Raw genomic sequence first — 14,568 nt, forward strand, 5'->3', positions numbered from 1 at the left:
AGTTAAAAAAGCATACCTCTTTCAATTCCTTAGATTTACAATTGCTGAAGCACAACCCACCACTATGAAGGGGTTCTAGTTACCAAGGACATGTAGTATAGGAAATCACCCTTATACCTATCCAATTAATATGTTGCACCTTATAAAAGAAGGGTTAGTTAAGCAAAAGAAGATGACGACAGGCCGATCAATTACATCTACCCTAATCAAGTTAGTAACTTTCCAAATATGTGGAGGAGTTGGTTTTTCTCAATTCTTTTGTCATTTGGAGGATTTGACATATGAAGAGTTATCCCTCAAGTAACCAATATCTACGGGCCTTCCTAGGTAGGACATTGGGAGAAGGTGCATATTTTCAAATTGGAGGTAATGGAATGTGAAGATATTAAGGCCTTAATTTGGATTGGGACCCTTGGAGGATGAATAACGCCCCTTTTAGTGAAACTCTATTCTTATTGGTGGTTTTTTTAAATTTTTTGGGTAAAACAGTCGACGTGCATTAAGAGGGGGTTGGTGGCTTTTCCTTTTAGCTATAATAAAGTTTATTATTGCTACGAGGTGTCTTGAGGAGTGTGGGATAAGTGTACTTGTGGCCAAGGACCCATGATCTTGGGCGATTAACTTCGGCACTGTGAGTAAAGGTGAACCTTCAAATTTCATCCAGCAATTCTAGACTGAGTTGATGTCATTGGCTGAGTTGCAACCAATGAGCTGCAACCAGGAGGCATGGGCTTTGTATTTGTAGTGTGAGCTATAACAACTTAGTGGAGATGAATAATTTGCCTTGCTAGTGTCGAGGAGAGCCCCCTAACATCGCTTGCCCCTATACTAGATGTTCCACCTTGTTTTTTGATCGAGTGGTTTGACTTCATGACAGAGAAATCAACTCAATAAGAGAGGAAAAGGGAGGTGTGATTGGAAGAGGGTATGCTAATTTCCAAGCATGATTTGGGTGCTTAATTCCTAAGACTAGGTTTGCACGACTTGCCCGTCCATGGAGGAGGAAATAGAATTGGAGGATGGCCATTGGGTGTGGTGGTTCTCTCTCTCTCTCTCTCTCTCCATCCTACCATAGGAGCCTATTGCCCACATAGTAAAATCATCCCAAAATATATGCTTCTCAATCTCATAGCACGTTGGCAAGACAAGACGTGCCATGCCAATTTTCCCAAGGACATAATTATCTCTGCGATTTATTTTGCAAAAAATTACTCTTTTCAAGAACAAGATCACTTCATGGTCATCATCAGGTTGCTAGTTGGCTATGCAGGGGGGGGGGGGTCATGGGTTGGACACCGAATCTGTTGTGCCAATGTCGGGGCCGGTCCCTTGTATTGGGCCAACTAGGAGAAGAGGAGGCCATCACACGAGGATGGCGGGTGGGGTGAGACGCGAAAGAGACGTGAATGTCAAATGTGGATGATTGTGGAGAGGTCTTCGAAGATAGGTCCTAAAGGGGAAGAGGATGTGTGGAGAAGGGGAATGTGTGGATGAAGGGAGGAGAAGGGAAAGCATGGTATTGGTGGGAAATAGGGCCACGTAGAGGGAGGAGAGGAGATTAGGGACTAAGCAATGGCTAATCAAGGGATTAGGACAAAAATCCATGAAAGTATATAAAGAAGCTTCGCAAAGATCGTCGTCTCTCTCTCGCTCGACGCTGGCCGTCGTTCAAGCTGAGAGAGAGCATCACCGGCTCTTCTCCCTCTCTGTCTTTGTTTTTGTGCCTGCATTCACTCCTCACAGATCTCTGCAGCCTCCTCATCCTCTTTCGCAATTCAGTTTCGCATTTCCTCAATCAATTCCGCTCCAACACATCCCTCCATTCCAGCCTTTTTTGTTATCAATCGCAACCTGGGTCGTTTTGCATCCTGGGTCTCTTCCTGTTAATCAGTCATGGCGGCTCTCCAACACCTCTCCTGCTCTTTAGCTGCTTCTTATGACTCCTCAGCTCAGCTGTCTCCTTGCGCTTCTGCTCAGCTGTCTCTCCGTAAGACCCAGCTTCTCGGACAGCCTCTTTCCGGCAAGCTTTCCCCCCGCTTTGATTTCCATTCAAATGGACGACGACTCGACAGTGTCGCCCGTTGCAGCGTCGTTACAACTGAGGAGCTCACTCAAGGTCAGTTCTCCGCACCGTATGTTGCCATCTCCACAGGGAGTCTTTGTTTCCGAAGTTTAAGCTGGACTTGGATCTATAGTTATGCTGTAATATTTTCTACAGTTTGAATTCACGAGATGGGATCGATTCCAACCTTGTGAAAGCTGTTTCGTATGGTTGGAGCTATTGTAATCTGCATCATAATTGAAATTTCCTCACATAATTCAGTACAACTGCGGCTAGGCTCATATGAGTGTGATTGTGTGGGCTTATCCGAGAGCAGATGTTGCGAACGGTGATACACACCTAGTGAAGGTGTGAGGGGGGGTAGCGAGATGGAATGAGGATAAACTTGATGGATCATGGATGACTATTGTAATCCTCCCATTTCATGTTCCTTTAATGTAACGAGTTTGGGCATGTTAACAGATTCAGAAAATAGTCTTGAATGGGCAGGAAATGAAGGATCTCACGACCATGAGGAGTAACGTTCAACAAGAGAATAGATCATCCCCCCCCCCTCCACTCGTGTGCCCCTGACCCCTCCCCACCCCTTCTTCCCTTATCCTTCCCACCTGGCTGCCAAGCAGCTTGGGAGATTTAAAGGTAGTGTTTAAATTTAAGACAAAAGATTTCAGAAGTCGGAGCATAATTATTCCCTTTTATAAGGGGCTTGGGCTGAATATATATATCAAACTTGTCTTCAAAAAACTATTTCCACGGCTCCTTTTGTGTAACTTGATGGACCGGAAAAATTGTGTGTGTGAGTGTTTCAGCATCATGCGCTTCAAAGTTTCTGTTTCTTTCGCTTTTACGTGATAACTTGTAGGCAGATGGGCTGAAAAGCTGTCAGGGTTCAGGACTGATCTGCCTTCTTGCCCTGGGCCGTTTTTTTACAGTAGCCAAGGAAGGCTCAAGGACAAAGGTTAGGACAGACATCAGAAACATTGCCATCATTGCCCATGTGGACCATGGCAAGACCACTCTGGTAGATTCAATGTTGCGGCAGGCTAAGGTACTTGAACTCAAGAAGTGCAGGCTTGCTAGCTTGGTGAAGATAACGTGTCTTGGGAACTATTGTATTTAATTGCGTGATAAGCTCTCATGTCTCACAAGCTTTCTGCTGAGGCTTGCTAATATATTGATGTTGTTTTCTTGAAGGTCTTCCGTGCAAATCAAACGGTTCAAGAAAGGATAATGGACTCAAATGCCTTGGAGAGAGAGCGGGGCATAACAATCTTGAGCAAAAATACAGCAATTAGCTACAAAGGAACGAAGATCAATATCATCGATACACCTGGTCATTCTGACTTTGGTGGAGAAGTTGAGCGTGTTTTAAACATGGTGGATGGTGTTCTTCTTTTGGTATGCTCCTTTCTATTGATCAGCCTTTTCAGCTTTTAGGTCCACTTCGCTTTTTAGAAGTAATTCTCTCATTAAATATCCAGAATTTCATTGTTGAAACTTGAACCTGCTCCTTTGGTTTTGATATTCAGTGAAGAGTCTGTGCCGAATCATCCTTTTTTTGTGGGTGCTGTGGGGACATCACATGTTGTTTATAATGATGTTGAAAGAATGGTTGTGTCACTAAACGGCTACACCTTGCCCTTCAGTTTCTCAAGAACTTTTGGGGGGAGTAAAAAACTTGGTGTTCTGTTAGTGTTATAGAAAACCAGTGTTATACATAGTATGTCGGTAGTGTGGGTCATGCATTGTCATTCACAAGCTCATTATTTTTGAAGCCTACAGTGGAGTTGAATAATTATTGAAAGTGGAGTGATGTCTCTCACAATATCATTGTCCTTATCAGGTTGACTCAGTTGAAGGTCCCATGCCACAGACACGGTTTGTCCTAAAGAAAGCCCTGGAGTTAGGGCATTCTGTTGTGGTGGTTGTAAATAAGGTGGACAGGCCTTCGGCTCGCCCTGATTATGTAGTGAATACCACCTTTGAACTTTTTGTGGAGCTCAATGCCTCCGACGAACAGGTTGCATGAACTTTGGAGTTTTGTCCTTGTAATATGGACTGATTTTCATGGTCAGTGTACTTATATTGTGCACTGGGAACTAATTATTTTACATATTGTCTTGTACACAGTGTGATTTCCAGGTTGTTTATGCAAGTGGCATTAAAGGTCAGGCCGGTTTAGAGGCAGATGCACTTGCTGACGATTTGGGACCTCTTTTTGAAGCCATTTTGCGTTGCATTCCTGAACCCCGGATTGACATGGACGGTCCACTGCAAATGCTTGTACGTTTTCATCTATCAAGTATTTGACCAGGATTTCCTCACGAAGGATTTGCGACAGCTTCTTTCCAGTCGTGTTCTACTCTGCAAAGAGGGCCTCAGATAGCTGGTTATGAATTATCGATTCTGTTGAGCATGATTTCTTTGAACTATCTCTTAATTGTGTGGCATGCAAATTGTGACTGAAAGTGTTCTCTATGGATGCAGGTGACTAATTTGGATTACGATGAACACAAGGGACGTATGGCTATTGGTCGAGTACATGCTGGCAGAATCAATAGAGGCGAGGAAGTCAAGGTGAATGACTTCTATGATTTTTTGTCCTTCTAAATGCTTGTGCTACAGTTATAATCATCTGGGTCTATCACAGCATGTATAATCTTTCCCAAATGTTCGGCAGTTGGGTTTATATGTGTGTGCATGCGCATGGGTGTGTGGGCGTACACATACATATGAACCCAAATAGTGTGTGTGTGTGTGTGTGGGGGGGGGGGGGGGCGCCGGGGACGCGTGCACGTGCACGAGCACATGTGTGTGGATTTCACCAGAAATGTGTGTGTGTGTGTGTGTGTGTGTATGCATATGCAGCGCGTCCTGGCTTCATTTATTTTTGAGAATATTGGTTTCTTAGCTAGCGTTAATACTGTTGTGTCAAAGAATGTGGCATCTTAGAAGGAATCAGGTTAATAGCAATTGTAAGGTGCATGGGTATGAATTAGAAGGTCACAGAAAAGCATCCATATTGGATAGAGTCTATAGGTAACAAAACTGATACCAGATCTCTTTGTTAAGTCCCTGTATCTTGTCCTAGGGCTCATGTGGCATAGTCCATAACCCCCTAGAGTGATCAACACAGAGCAGACCTTGAGGCAAGAACTTGTTTAGTGTCTCATTTACGGGTGACCTTGCATCAAAGCTGTGTTACTTTGCTATCATAATGTCTGGTTGTCAGGGTGAACTAGTTTTGAGCATGTATCCTGCATTGACAATTCCTCAAAATTTGAGCTTTTTAATGCTTGTCCTTTATCTTACTTGCTATACTTTATTTGTTGAATATTCGGAACTCCTCCATGTCAGGAACTGAGATATCATTTTGTAACCCACAGATATGCACGCCAGATGGACCATGCAGACTTGGAAAAGTGAATGAGCTCTTCGTTTTCGATAACTTCACAAGGCTCCCTGTAGATTCTGTTGAAGCGGGTGACATTTGCATTCTTTCAGGAATGAGTGATGTTCTTGTAAGGCCACTTTTGTTCCTATTGTTCATTTGCTTGAGTTCTAGAATTTGAATGACCAATGGCTTCGAATTCATAAAAAAAGAAGTGCATGGTTGGTGAGGTTAATCAGAATGATCTGAATTTACAACTCTTGCTCTCAGATTGGGGAGACTCTTGCAGACAAGGATGATGGCGTGGCCTTACCAACAATAACGGTTGAAGAACCAACTGTGAAGATGTCCTTTTCTGTGAATATATCACCTTTTGCAGGTCGCGAGGTAATATTATCTGCCTGAATGGCATTTCTTGATTGATGTTCAATGTGTACAACAGTTAATGTGTTTTCACATGGCGGTCATGCAGGGCAAGTTTGTGACAAGCAGAAATTTACGAGACCGGTTATACAGGGAGTTGGAAAGAAACCTAGCCATGAAAGTGGAGGATGGTGAAACAGCAGACACGTTCATTGTCAGTGGGAGGGGCACTCTTCACATCACCATTTTAATTGAAAACATGTATGGGATTGGTATCATTCATTCTTTTTGTCTTGCTTTGGTAGATATCAGGTTAAAGCTACGCTGACTTTGGCCTACTTGTAAGTGCAGGCGTCGGGAAGGGTATGAGTTTATGGTGGGCCCTCCCAAAGTGATCAACAGAGAGAAGAATGGGAAGAAACTTGAACCGTTTGAGGTGAAGTCTGTCATGTAGCTCCTCAGAGTACAGAGATTGTACCTCTTTCGATATGATGTCTGTGTAATGCTTGCAAGTACTTCGATTTTTGAGTGCTTCTGTAAAATAGCTCGTACCACTGTAGAAACTTAAAGGTTTTGACAGTTTGCACTGCTTGCCCTCAGAAGGATAGATTTAGTGTCCCAAGCAGCATAGGCATGAGATTCCGAGTCGGCTCTCATGTAGACTCTGGCTGGGTTGTCACAAATGTTGTTGCTAGAGCCTGTAATAGGTTTAGAGTGAGCTCAGGGTTGCTCCAGCTGATGTTTGTAATATGTTTCCTTATTTAGAATAGTTGATGTGGTTTGGAAGGAAGCTAAGAGGGTTTTGTTTTTAAGTCTCTCCTCACGTCTTACTCAAGCCAATATCACAATGAACTGGAGACATTTAAAAAAAACTCTATCATATTATATGTTTTCTTTCCCCTCACAGTAATAGAAATGATATGCCTTCACCTTGGGTGTTTATAGCTAAATTCGTCTGGTAAATAAAAGCCGATGTTCTGTTGTAATTTACGTGCAGCTTACTCTATGAGGAGGTACCTTAGTGCTGGCCAGCCCATGTGGCTTCCTAAAATCATTCCCAGAAGGATATGATTGTGCTGCCCACATGCCTGCCAGATTGCTGCCCTCATTGCAGCTCCCCTCCATCCCCTTTCATCCCCACCTATGCTGTAAACCCCATGTCCTCCTTGTATGGGGGCTCTCAGGTGCGGAGGTGATCATTCTATTGTAACCTAAAGCCTAGGCAACAGCTGGAAGCCTTAATGCATGACATGGGATCTAGGTCATGGACCCGTCTAATATCTTGCTATGACCTAGCCTTGAGTGTGTTTCTTGATTTGTAAGTATTGGCCAGTATCACATTGTCACTACAATTCATGCCAATTAAAACTGTTGCATGGATGATGTAGCTAATTCAAGTTCACCTTTTTACTCGTATTGTTTGCATGCAGGACGCCATTGTGGAGGTGCCTGAGGAATATGTTGGTGCTGTTGTTGACCTCCTAGGCAAACGCCGGGGCCAGATGCTTGACATGCAGAGTGTAGGGTAAGAATTTTCTCACACGCTGTTATAAGTTGTGCTACTTACCTCATGAACTATGTTATTACTACTTGTAAAGGAAAAAACACACATTAAACTGCTGGTTTATTTTCAATGTATTGAATCAGTTTGCTGTCTCAGGTGTATTACTATGTGCAACATACTTTTAAAAATGCTGAAAACTGTAGAAGAGAAGAGATTCAAGAAGGGTGGTTTTGTTTTTCAGAGAGAGTACCAATATTGTGAAGTACCGAATGCCCACACGTGGCTTGCTAGGACTCCGGAATGCCATGCTTACTGCCTCTCGAGGCACTGCTATCTTAAATACAGTTTTCCACGGTTATGGTGATTGGGCAGGAGACATCAGTACTAGAGATCAAGGCTCTTTGGTAAGAATTTCGCACACAAGGGATGGACAAAGCTTCTTCATATATTTAATCAGAAAGAACTGCTGTAATGCCTACTATGTTTTCCTTTCTGCTTACTGGCTTTCTGCAGTAATTTTTTAAAAATTGCTGTTTTAATCCTTAGGTGGCATTTGAAACGGGTACCACCACCTCATATGCTTTGTTTAGCTGCCAAGAAAGAGGGCAAATGTTTGTTGGTCCTGGGGTAGAAATTTACAAAGGGCAAATTTTGGGAATTCATCAAAGGCCTGGAGATTTGGCTTTGAATGCTTGCAAAAGAAAAGCAGCTACAAATGTGCGTTCAAACAAAGAGCAGACAGGTACGAGATGACTATTGCTATATTTTTTGTGTAGAAAAGAGAGAAAACGGCTCAGCTATTTTCTAAGTGTTTTCTCCTTTGCAGTTGTCTTGGATGCTCCACAGGATTTGAGTTTGGACGATTGCGTCGAATATATTCAAGAGGATGAGCTTGTGGAGATCACTCCATTGAGTGTGCGAATGTGCAAAAATCCCAAAAGCGGGAAGAAGAGCAAGTGAAGGTTGGCTGTCGTCCGCTTTATAGTTTGTGAAGAAGATGCAATTGTGAATGCTCATGGCCATTTTTGTACAGGAAACATTCAAAGTGCTGAAAATTTTAGAGCTCTAGTATTTTAGAGCTTCAAATGTAAAGCTTTTGTAGAAATATATAGTTGAAGGTAGTGTTATCTTCAAGAAATTGACATCGTTGACTTCAAGTTACTATTTGGGGGGGAAAAGATAAATAGAGAGAGAGAGAGAGAGAGAGAGAGATGAGATGAGATGATACGATATGATATGACACACAAGCAATGCTACCATAGTTGCCAGCCGAAACAGAAACGGAAGAAATGAAAACAGAAGAAACGGAGTTTTCGGCCCCCGCCAAAATGGAAACGGAAGAAACGGAGTTTTCGGCCCCTGCCAAAATGGAAACGGAAGAAACGGCAATATGACACAATTTATGTATAAAAATTTATTTTTTATATATAATATAATTATCAATAGAGTGCAAATCATACATAATACAATTATCTATACTTGAAGCTTCAAGCATCAATGCATCATTCATGCCTCTATGATTCTAAATTCTTGAATGATGCTTCAATAATCTGAAATCAACATGTGTCATGACTACTAAGTTTGACATTACAAGAATCTGAAATTTAGAAGTTTGAAGTACTTTAAACTTAGCACACAAGTTGAAACTTGAAACTTGAAACTTGAAAGCATCCAATGTCTAGACTTCATAGATGATCATGATTCATGATCCACAAATTCCATGATCATGACTCATGAGTCCTGCAAGACTCAAAATAAAAGCAATCATGGATGATATAAAAAAAAGCAGTTGTCACTTGTCACCAAGGTCCAAAGTATACTGAGAAGTAAGTACTGTATCTACTATCATAAAAAAAGAAATAACATAGCCTAGGAACCAAGATGCATCATGTTGTAGCTTGCACATTGCGTACATGATGCATTTGAAGTGTCATGACTAGGAGTAGGCTAGCATTGTAGTTTGTACAGTCGTAGTCAAGTGACAAGGACTAAGGTACATCACTATTGATTAATGTATCATCCATGGACTCCTTGACATCGTCATCCTTTGCCTCCTCAGATGAGCCTGAGGCATCTGTATCACTGTCTGAAGAAGAATCATCAACATTAGGAGGGAGACATGGACCCAATAAGCATCTCTCGGCATTAAGGAAGATGGAGAGGTCACAAGTGAGAAAAGATGGAGAGGTAGAAGGAGGATGGAGAGCTCAGAGGTAAAAGAGGATGGAGAGGTAGAAGGAGCCTGGAGGATCAGAGGTAGAAGTGAAGGAGATGGAGAGGTTACAGGTAGGAGAGAATGTAGAGAAGAAGGATGGAAGGATGGAGAGCAGGCTGCCAAGCTGCAGCTTGCGGGATGGAGAAGATGGAGAGAAGGATGAAGAGGATGGAGAGAGAAGGATGGAGGTTCAAGGAAAATGGGATGGAGAGTCCAAGAGCAAAGGATGGAGGGATGGAGAGAGATCAGAGAAGGTGGAGAGAGCAGCAAGGATGCACAGAAGGAGTGCAATGGGCGGGAGGCGGTGAAAAAAGGAGCCAGGCGGCGAAATCGCGATTTTGGGGGTCTAGGTCAAAAATTGGTTTTATGAAACGGCGTTTCTTCAAACGCCATTTTTGTTTCTTGCCAAGAAACGGCCGTTTTTGGTAACTATGAATGTTGCATAATGTTATATAGTAGGTGATCTCTTTTGCATGTGTGAAAATGATTTTCTAGAGGTGGTGCATGGAAATGGTCATTAAACTTGTTCCATAATTGGCTAGGATATTATAAGAAAGAGGCAGCATTTCAAGCCTGTAGGTTGATTTGGTTTCTCAGTGTGAGAATCCTAAAAGTGTATTTGGACTCATAGAGAGATGTGAACATATACCATGCTATGCTAAAATTATTCCTTGAGCTAGGAAAAGGATATATATATATATATAATATTGAAGACAAAACACAAAATGATACTACAATATTACATCCGGAGATTCATAGTATTTCAATGAAAGTGTTTTTGCCACTATATTTTGTGAAAATGAAAATTCCATTTAATGGGCTAGGGCATCCAAGTGCTAAGGTTTATTAGTTTAGAAACACATTAATTCACAAAGTGGACCAAAGCATGCACAATGAAACAGTAGAGCGCATACCTAAACAATACATATCAATCAATGCACAATCTAAAGTAGCAGTGTTCAGGAATGCAACCTTGGTAGAAACACAGAAAGAAATTGTGGTATGTCTATGCCTTGAATGAAAGAGAATGGCACTTGATCAAAATATATTTGTTGTGTTGCAAAAGCTCACTTGATCAAAATATATTTAATACATCAAGAATTCCAAAACAAGAAATTAAGGACACTAGATAATGTAGTTAGAAATACTATATGTTCTTTGCACTATTTTGAGAGCTTGTCAGTTGGTCTACTCTACCCCTTGGCCAAAATATTTTGTCTATTGCACTCATGTTAGCATCATGTTAGCATCAATAAACTCATGTTAGCATCAAATGGCAATATTTTGCAAGCTCTTTTACTCTAGATGGTCTTAGTAACTCCCATTATGAAGGTCTACTTTGTCCCATTGTCAAAATATATTCTCGTATTCTATTATGATTATTTTGCGAGCTCTTTAGAATGATCTTAGTTGCTCTCAGTACTTAGGTCTACTCACCCCTTGGCCACTATCTATTCGAGTTTGTCCCTCCTTGGGAATTCTCCTTGATCTAACTAGTCCTAAATTAATGGAGAATGTCATGGTTGGAGCTACTTTTTGAAATTTTTAGCATAAGTTGATATGATCTTAAATGATCAATTGTAAGAGATTGTCATGTATGTGTAATTTTTCTTTTAAGATGATGGGGCATAGTGCTGAAGGACTCACAAAGACTATTTCCTAGCAAACTAATGTGGGCTTGGTAACAAAGACAATGGTGCTAAGAGTCAACAAAAATGTAATGTACAAGATAATAGGTAATGCATGTGTAGCTCATGAAGAGTTTAAGGTGGTCAAAGTTAAGCAAACCTTCTTTCATTAGAGTGAAATTTGATAAACCTATTTAAGGAAATAATATTTATTTTGTACTTGGCAAAGAGTTGTACTAGAGATGGTACAAGCAAAGTGCAAATGCAGTGTGGGATGTTGTTGTGCAACATTGGTGACAAGATTAAACTAAGGTTCTTGTTGCTCAATGATGATGAAATATTCTGACAAGTTGATGTTATGCTTTCTATAATAAGACGTAATGGGATCCCTTGAAGGCTACGCCCTTAACTAAAGGAAACAAATTTCTCTAGTGCAATAGGGTTATCTAGATAGAGTGTGCTTTATAGACGTGTTTTGGAAAAATAAAATAGAGCCAACTCACTTTCATATCATTGCTAGTTTTGAATTATAATGAATATATAAATACATTTTGCAATTGCAAGGAGAGTAATCCTATCAACCAAAGGCAATTTTATATACTATTTTCAATCATTGCATGGTAGGCAAATCATGAATGTGGGGTTTAGTTTCTATAAGAATCCCATCAAGCACATGAGGTTTTTAATATACCATTTGGTGGGATTCCTTGAGTTAATTCATTCATTGGAGGAATGTATCTCTAGAAAATTGTTTGAATGCATGCCTTGTCCTATATTATGTATGTGTCAAGCACCAAAGACAATTTTGTAATCAAGTCACAAATTGCCATATTTTAGAGACACTAAATATTCATGTAGTATTTATTATAACCACAATGCAAAGCTTAAGCTTGTTATCATGTATAAATAGTCAATTGACTCACATCCTATACAAATTTTGCATTTGCAATCCTTGGATGATCTTACTCCATCAACATCACCAAGTGTCTCGATTTTTTATTAACTTTCACTTCATCTCTATGAAAAGTTTGCTATAAGTTCATGGCATATGCGTCCTTGAAGCAATGCATTCACTTTGCCACCTTAAATGCCATGCTTGCATGACTCATCTTTGATTGGGCAAATAGCCATTCTCATTAAGAATATTCTACAAATATATGATTATTATACTTGTTAGCACATGGCTTCATAGAGACAATGGGTAATGCCAATATCAAAAACACCAATAAACTAGACAATTAACATGATATTAATTAGCCATCATATAGCAATTTATTCGGCATCTCCCTAAGATAATCAATGCAAGACCATTTAGATGTGTCCCAATGTATTTTTATTTTAAATGCTAAGTGATGGACTTTCTTCATCATAATACAAGGTTGTCATTTATTGAATATCAGTGTATTTGGCCTTATGCTTGAACTTTTGATCTAGTTACATTTCAATAGAGTCACGAGGACATCCTTCCCTTATCATATGCATGACTCACACCAAGGGTTACAACATTGCATAAGTAGGTGAATAGAATGGAAAATGGTAGCCCCTTTTTATTTGAAAGAAAGATTGATATATAATGTTCGTGGTGGTAAGTCTCTTCCTTCTTCTAGTTGAATCCCTTTTTCAATCCTTGCCTTTTCTTTCTTTGAGCTTTTATCATTTGCACTTTACTAGGAATTGGTGATTTTCCATATGCTAGAAGGTACTCTATCTATTATATTATTCTAGCCCTTTATTTGTTTCATTTCTAATGTTTGTACTTTTTACACTGTGTTTTTTCCAAAATACCAAGGGATAATATGCATGAAATTCCAAGGATTTCTATCACTTTTTAGGAAAATCTTCCCCCACCTTGGGAGCTAGTGCACAATTGATATTCATCTTGGGCTTACTTTCTCGTGCCTTAGCATTTGAGTATAGCATCTTGGTTCATTCCGTTATAAAAATTATGATTTTTTTCTTTAATAATTTATAAGTATAGCTTTTCTTGAGTGCATGTAGCTGAAGACAATTTATTAAACATCGGCACAATGCTACTAGGAAGGCAATTGAGTAAATGTGATTATTACTATGCACTTTTTTTTGCATAAGTTAATGTTCCAATCAAGGATTTGCTTCCCTAAGGGATCACAAGTTTAACCTTTGCTTCACTATTTTATTCTTCGTTTATGCAAGATACCTCAAAAGTTTTTATTTTGCGCATTCTTAAACTCTTGGTTTTATTACGTATTGTGGTCATGATTTAACTCCTTTGCTAGATGTCCCAATTCCTTCAAAATAAGGCCTTATTTCTTCTCAATTTTGATCAACAAGGACACCCTTTATATAATTCTCCTCAAGAGCTAAGCTTAAAAGAACACACTTTGGGTAATTACAAATTTCGTGGTCCCATGTACCTTATGAAGAAATTTACCATTGAAGGTATGCACTAAGAATATGTTGCATACATTAATTAAGTCATTTGATCTTTCAACTATTACTTTTGTCATAATATACACTTGGATTATTTCCCAATTAATCCATGGTACTAGTAATCAAAAGAAAGAAGACAGCTGAAATAGTGATGAAGAAAAATTTCCAAGTATCAAGGTCTATTCATATTGAAAAATGATAAGGAATTCTACATTTGAGATGTTCTAATGTTGTGAAATTGCATCCTCTTCATTAAACAATTCAAATACTACCATGTTGTTCACTATGAGGAGTGTGATTCCAAAGAAGGTACAATAATGCTTGTGATCATATGCTTAAACCAATACTAAGTCAAACATTAAATGGAGAAAATTGGTTCCTTTTCTACCATTGCCTTGTGTCACCATAAGGTTTTTTAAACTCTTTGGGGATTTTTTTCATTTTGGAAATTTCAATACTTGTTTTGATATACTCTTGATACCCCTTTTAGTGGCTATTTTTACAATCAGGGTTTAGATCTTTTTGTAAATTATCCCTTTAAACAATCAAATTTATAGATCAACTTCTCTTTTTTCTATTTTTTCATTCATACTTCTAAGCATTAAAACTATTACAGCAACTGAATAAGAGGGCTCTCTGCTCATTCCTCCCAGCCATGATTTCCTAGTGATCCCCATCTTGTGAGTACTCTTTCTTTTTTCATCACCCTGGAGATCTCTCTCTAGAAACCTCCCCCAATCCCAATGCTTGCAAAGTGGTCTCCTCTTTTGGTGCCATGTGTCCCACAAGGGACCTTACCCTTATAGCAGGTTCCCCTTTGCACCTCTTAACTAATGTCTAGGCCTAGGCGTGACCCTGCAAGCACTGTCAAGCCCTCTGGTTTCCCACCTAACCACAATCACAATACATGGTTCTGGGATTATGGCTGACGTAACATTCCCTTCCCCTTAAGAATGGTTTACATCCTCGAAAAAAAATTGGGAAACCTCCTCTGGA

General features: G+C 39.9%; 1 protein-coding gene across 1 annotated transcript; it reads left to right on the top strand.

The window, feature by feature from the left end:
- Window positions 1-1,623: 1,623 nt before the first annotated feature.
- On the top strand, window positions 1,624-8,464 carry SVR3 (elongation factor family protein). Its single transcript, XM_087374653.1, has 14 exons — window positions 1,624-2,116; window positions 2,995-3,110; window positions 3,257-3,460; window positions 3,906-4,082; window positions 4,193-4,345; window positions 4,550-4,639; window positions 5,449-5,583; window positions 5,724-5,840; window positions 5,926-6,077; window positions 6,168-6,252; window positions 7,247-7,341; window positions 7,562-7,724; window positions 7,867-8,062; window positions 8,147-8,464. Exons 1-14 carry the CDS (start codon window positions 1,894-1,896, stop codon window positions 8,278-8,280), a joined length of 2,040 nt encoding a protein of 679 aa, XP_087230779.1. The 5' UTR covers window positions 1,624-1,893; the 3' UTR covers window positions 8,281-8,464.
- Window positions 8,465-14,568: the final 6,104 nt, after the last annotated feature.

Source organism: Dipteris shenzhenensis, chromosome 5 (assembly GCF_047967505.1).
Source record: "Dipteris shenzhenensis isolate YYH24624 ecotype China chromosome 5, Dip_SZ_1.0, whole genome shotgun sequence".
Taxonomy (NCBI): Eukaryota; Viridiplantae; Streptophyta; class Polypodiopsida; order Gleicheniales; family Dipteridaceae; genus Dipteris; species Dipteris shenzhenensis.